General features: G+C 35.9%; 1 protein-coding gene across 1 annotated transcript; it reads left to right on the top strand.

Moving 5' to 3' along the window:
* The first annotated feature begins 708 nt into the window (after positions 1-708).
* Positions 709-5,144, top strand: LOC149380888 (germin-like protein subfamily 1 member 14). The gene is made up of 2 exons (XM_089630013.1): positions 709-864; positions 4,426-5,144. The coding sequence occupies exons 1-2, from the start codon at positions 729-731 to the stop codon at positions 4,980-4,982; spliced, it is 693 nt and encodes a 230-aa protein (XP_089486139.1). The 5' UTR covers positions 709-728; the 3' UTR covers positions 4,983-5,144.
* Positions 5,145-6,753: the final 1,609 nt, after the last annotated feature.

Raw genomic sequence — 6,753 nt, 5'->3', positions numbered from 1 at the left:
ATGTATTTAGACATGTAAAATAAACTCGCGTTCCATCATATTGACTTGCCACGGCGTACCTTTTGCATGATGGGTCATGTTGGTAAAAAAAATCACCAGGAATGGGTGTAGGTACTGTGGTGGTAGATCAAGCGCAATCAAAGATGTGTTAACCCAAGGGACAAACAGCAAGGTCGGTCATTGGGAAAATGGTTAGCACCGATTACCAAAACAGTTCAATCGTGACTTGGGGCGATATTTAAAACAAGTGGCAAATCATAGTTATATATAACAACGAAACGTGAAATATGGTAAGATTAGGACAACTGCTTGGTAGTTTTATACACGACCACGGAAATATATATATATATATATATATATATATATATATATATGCTGTAAAAACTTTCCTTCCTAATGCAAATTATTAGGTGTAACTTTCAAATTTAATCAACGTTTACGAATTAAAATCGTGTGAATATGTGATTAATCTAGAATTGGGAATTAAAATGCATTATCTTAAGTACAGGCCCTTTTCTTATTCTATTAATTCGTAATTCATTTTTTCCAAAAGAAAATTATTTTTGATGGAATACGACACTTTGTAATTATCTGACGGCAAATGTTGATATTTGAACCTACTGATTCGATAAATGATAACGAAGTTCATTTTTACACCATATTTATACATTATTTTCTATCTAGATCTCCCAATCGAATGTTATCAGGCTTTATAAGACATTGAAACAATGATGGACAATATTCATTATATTATTTTGAAACTAGGTGCTATTTTGGCCTTGGCAATCGTCAATATTGCATCTGCCTCTGATCCCAGTCCTCTTCAAGATATCTGTGTGGCTACCAATGACCTTAAAAAAAAGGGTACGTAAATTAGTTATTTCAATCCTGTTATATTTACTGAATATTTCTCCACACAGCTTTTGCCATAGGCGTCCTAGTATTGATTAAACTAACGGTTAATATTTTCTGAAGAATTTGCATTTTTTAAAATTAAATTTTTAGTCATCTGAGTGCCTTGAACTATAATTTGAGAAAGACATTAGTTAGTGAATTTTTTTTTTATACTATTTGATCATGAAGTTATCACTGTAGAGCTTATAGCGATCTTTCAACTTTGTCAGAGATTATAATAAAAATCTTATATTAAGTTCTAGAATTTTTGGCTTAAATGGTCCCTAACCTTTTGTAACCGAGGCATTTTGGTCCCTAAACTTTTTTTAGAGGCAAAATCATCCTTATTTACTTATTTTAGAATGTTTGGTCTGGATTCTCTTCATCATGTAACATCTAATCATTTCCATGAGAGTGATTACCGGTTTGTCTCGGGCATCGACAATAACACCATTGAATGACTCACACAAATTGTTGAGGAGTAAATCTGATCCCGAACATTCTGAAAAATGTGAGCGACTCCAATATTTAGGAGCAACATTAGATATCCACTCCCATGCTTCGTTACTAACTTCCTTCAATTTATTTAACTCGGCCTCAAACCTTTTTTTAACATAAGACAGCCAAAAAAAAAAAACTTAGAACAATGCAATAGCAAAAAGCACACCAAATTACATAGATATCAAAACAATGCTAGAAAAAAAAAAAAAAAAAAAAAAAAAAAAAAAAAAAAAAATTCAAAACAGCACACCAAATTACATAGATATCAAAAAAATGCTACAGCAAAAACAAAAAAAAAATCAAAACAATGTAAAAAATAATACCTCGATCTTATAGTTGATCTTGCAGCGCTCCATATTATTTGTTTTAGATTTAAACCCTTATGATGAACTTTGAAGTTATTATACAAGTGTCGTACACAATATCGGTGTGGAGCTTCTTCACCGAAACAACTCTTCACTGCCTCAAGCAATCCTTTTTGTCGGTCTGAAATCCATGTAACATTTTGCCCTATGTCCAAATCAGCACTCAATAATTCTATAAACCATAGCCAACTATCATAACACTCAGATTCAACCAAAGCATATGCAATGGGATAAATTCCATTGTTTGGGTCAATTCCAACCGCAGCAAGCAATTGTCCCTTAAACGGCCCCTTGACAAAACAACCGTCTAGCCCTATTATGGTACGACACCCGGCCAGCCAACCCTTCTTTGTTGCACCCATGCAAATATACATCCTCATGAATTTTGGATTTTCGTCTTTATTTGGGTCCAAAGGGTAACACTTTATCTTAATTGTAGACCCGGGATTAGACTTCTTCAACTCCTCGGCATAATCCCACAGTTTTCCATATTGCATTGCCACCGAACCGTGAATGATGTCTCGCGCCATCTTCCTCGCTCTATAAAATTGCCATTTAGAGATGTCGGTTAGCGTATCTTCTTTCACTTGTTGTTTGAACCCTTCAAATGACCAATTCGGATCTGCTCTAAATCGATTCAAGTACTTCATGCATAGCCATTTATGTCCAAGTCTTCTTTTTGAGAATTCCAAAGTACAACTATGCTCCTGATTCAGAGTTTTAATCACAAACGAGCTACTTCCACTCTCCAAAGATGCAAACAATGTCCAAGGGCAACCTACCATACATTTTACCCTTATCCTTACTTTATCATTCTTCTCTAATTTCAGGCTTCTATGGGTCTTGATTGCATGCTCCTTAATTGCTTTTTTTAGAGATTTTGCATCGGGAAACATCATTCCAACCTCGAACACAAGATTTGACATATCAATCCTATCATTGTAAACATATCTCACTTTCTTCTTCAAACTTCCTACCGCTTCACCCGTCTCATCTTCAGAACTACCACTACTTAGCTCCATTGAATCCTCACTATTACTCTCAACTATGCCTTGATTCACAATAGCATCGTGAAAACCTACCCAATTTTGTGTAGGATCAGTCTCTGTACTTGGCATATAGGCTTCTTCACGATCAGATTTTTCTCCGTCATCATCAATAAATTTCTCGTCCTCGACACCACCATCTTCCTCTTCAATGTCAGTATACAGATAATCAGGAGGCTCTTTCCCATATCCACTCCATATTTTCATTTGACCTAAGATTAACAAAATCCCAAAAGAATCTAATGTAAATTTATTATCACCTTATGTCACTAAATTTAGTGTAATCACTGATTTGGACTAACTGATTAGTGATATTATAAAAAAATACATTACAGAACAACCCATTTTGTAAAAAAATCCCAATGTTGCTATCGTGGGACATACCATAACCATATCATAACCTTTTTCTCTTGTCCCAACACAAGACCATGATTACTGAACAACAAGCCATTTTAGAACTCAAACAAACCTTGAAAAATTGCTTAAAGTTTTCCATTTTTTAAACCCTAAACCAGTCAGTTTCGAAAAAAAAAAAAAATACTCACCTTCCATCGACGCTTCTTCGTCGTTTAAACTCGACAAATACGTAAAACCTTGGGAAAAAAAATCAAGAGGCCTTTCAACTTCGTTTCCTCCTTCGTGTGTTTTCATTGAAGAAACTTTTGCCCTCATAAATGTTAAAATAGGCAAGTTATGGAAGAATTTTTTTTTTTTTTTCAAAAATTCCCTCGTGTGAAATACACGTGAGATTTCTGTTAAGTGACTTAACAGAAAGACTAATTTTACCAAAAAAGAAAAGGTTGAGGATGATTTTGCCTCTAAAAAAAGTTTAGGGACCAAAATGCCTCTGTTACAAAAAGTTAGGGACCATTTGAGCCAAAAATTCTAAGTTCTATAATGTGAATATACTCTAAATTTTCAATAACCGATAATTGTTTTTCAAGAAGTAATTAAAAAATATTTCCAATAAAGCAGGCATAATTTTGTGTCCAATATGTGATAAGATTATTTGTAACAGATGATATCGTATTTATAAAATACTGTACTCTGATTTTCGAATAATATTTATTGAATTATATCTTTTTCATATGTATAAAATATTATAGTTTACTTTTTTTTCACACTCTTTAATTAGTTTTGAAAACCGATGCATTAAGGTGAAGCGGAACGAAATTACAAGTGTTTAGAATTTAATCTAGAATTTAGATTGAATTTTCAAAACCGTACAATTTATTCAAGTTAATTTTTTAAGGGTGAATTTGATTAAATATTTCCTAAATTTTTATATTAAATATAAACAAAACCCAGTGGCATGTAATAATGAAACCACTTCCATTGGCTTAAATCGTTGTCACATAATGTGTATATAAGCTTTCTAAAAAAGCGTTGCGCTAAGTTCAATTTTATGTAAATTTTAAAAAACTCAACAGGTTGGTGTAGTATCTATGACACGGTTTAACACATTTTTAAAGGATTGTTTAACAATTGAACACATTAGATATTCAAAAGCATAAGTTCAACATTCAAAGAGCCATTATAATTATATTCTTAAACAATTTGGCAAGAAATATATTTCTAATCACCTGAGAAATCTTGGATTTTATGTGATCAAATTTCAGTGTATGTGAACGGAAAATTTTGTAAAGATCCAAAGACGGCCACATCGGATGACTTCTACCTCCAAGGTCTTGATGGTGACACCGATACAAGCAATATTTGGGGTTACAACGAGACCGTAACCAATATAAACACCCTTCCGGGACTCAACACTCTAGGCGTGTCGATCGGGCGGAACAACTACGCTCCAAAAGGGGTCAACCCTCCACACACCAACCCTCGTGGCTCCGAAATCATTTTTGTGCAAGAGGGTAAGCTCTATGTCGGGTTTGTTTCGTCCAATGTTAACGAAAACCGTTTTTTTGCAAAGATTCTTGAGAAAGGCGACGTTTTTGTGTTTCCGAAGGGGACGGTTCATTTTCAAATGAACATTGGGCATACCCCCGCTGTTGCATATGTTGCTTGGGGCAGCCAGGATGCAGGGCTTAACATATTGCCCAGCGCTTTGTTTGATTCGGTCCCCCGTGTTAAGCCTAGCGTTCTTGCAAAGACCTTCCAGGTAAGCGAGGACGACATCAAATATGAGCAGAGTCAGCCATGGCCTGATTATATTGATTAGTTACACTACCTAGTTGAAGGAAATAAAAAGCGTACGTGTTAGCGTTTCGCACTAAATAGTACTGTGTGAAGATAATTAGACTTTGCGTTTGGGCGATTGAAATGTTCCGGGGAAATAATGTATTTAGAAATTTGAAATAAACTCATTCGACTTATTTTATTATTTTATTTGTCATGATTTAAATACCTAGTGAAGTCTATTCATGTATTGTACAATTCCTGATCACTAGAATTCATTTAAAACATACAATCCAAATTGAAAGAAAAACAAATTGGAAAATAAACGTGAATACTGGGATTATTTTTTGTTACATTGAGGTTGACGTTTTAATTCAGGCAACTCTAATTTTCCTAGTGTTGTCTCTAGCATCGCACAGAACATCTTTCATCTCTTTATGCCATGAAACGACGTGGCCTCGCTGACAGCTTTTTGTCTGTCCTCGTCCTGATGTGTGCCATCTGTCCTGGTGTCTAATCATAGGCATTCTCTTCTCTTATCTCATATAAAAGAGAATGTCATACCCTAGGAAGGGGTAACACACTTTACACGTCGAAATCATCTCATATAGAAGAGAAAAGTGTGTGGGTTTTGTTCTTTAGGTTTCGATTCTTTTCAGCGAAGTCAAACCTAGCATTTTACAGTTGTTGTTGTTATTACTGTTATTATTATACACTGATACACTGGGAGAGTGTAAGAGTGAAAAGTGAGGGGAGCTCAAATCTAGGGGGAGCCTAGGTAAGTAACACCATAGAATAGCTTGGAGTTAGGAATAGTGGAAGGTGATCATCCATTGTATTCCAGTGTGTACTAATTCTATTATCTAGTGGCGTTACTCTTTTCACTGGGATACAAATCCTCCCAGAGTAGGCATTTGAGGCCGAACTGGGTTACCACTTTTGGTGTCATTTACTTGCTTTTATTATATGTTGTTTGTTGTTCTTGCAGTTGTTCATAACAACACCTAAAAAGATAGGTTATACAGTAGATCTAACTTTCAAGTGGTATCAGAGCGGACACCCTAAGTTTCTGGGTGAGGTTCGTGCTGATCTTATTGTTGTTGCTCGAAATGGACACTTTCAGGGAAGGAGGCTCTATTTCTCGAGCTCCGCTTTTCGATGGACAGAACTACGCTTATTGGAAGGCTAAGATAGGAGCCTTCATCAGGTCCATCGATCACAAAATGTGGAAGTCCATTATTACAGGATGGGAAGGTCCAAAGAAGGTGTTGGAGGATGGTGTTACCCATGTGAAGAAGCCTGAGATCGAGTGGAGTCCCACAAAAGATGAAGCCGTTCTCTCTAAATCCAAAGCTCTCAATGCCATCTACAATGGTGTTGACAGAAATGTGTTCAGGTTGATTAATACTTATGAGAGCGCAAAGGAGGCATGGGATATCCTTGAAACAGTCTTTGAGGGGACTGACAAAGTGAAAAACTCTCGGTTACAACTTGTAACCACCAAGTTTGAGAACATGAGGATGCATGAGAAGGTGGATGAAGTTATTGGGTTCTTACTCACCTATGAGATTTCGTTCTCAGGGTCCTCAGAAAAGAAATCAAGGGCTCTAGCACTCAAGTCCTCTGCATCCGAACTTTCATCTCCTCAAGCTGAGATGTCATCTGAATCTTACGAGGAGTCTCTGGCCTTGATGGTCAAGAACTATAGGAAGCTTATGAAAAAGTTAGAGAAAAGATCACCTAACTTCTCAGGGCAATCAAATGCACCCGTCAACCGAGAGAAGACATCTCAGGGTTACAAACCTGGAAATTAC

This window comes from Urtica dioica, chromosome 11, assembly GCF_054948205.1.
Source record: "Urtica dioica subsp. dioica isolate 48M chromosome 11, U.dioica_male_clone48M_v1_H2, whole genome shotgun sequence".
In the NCBI taxonomy this organism is placed as follows: domain Eukaryota; kingdom Viridiplantae; phylum Streptophyta; class Magnoliopsida; order Rosales; family Urticaceae; genus Urtica; species Urtica dioica.
The sequence above is the reverse complement of the archived record's forward strand: the minus strand, read 5'-3'. Positions and strand labels throughout refer to the sequence as shown.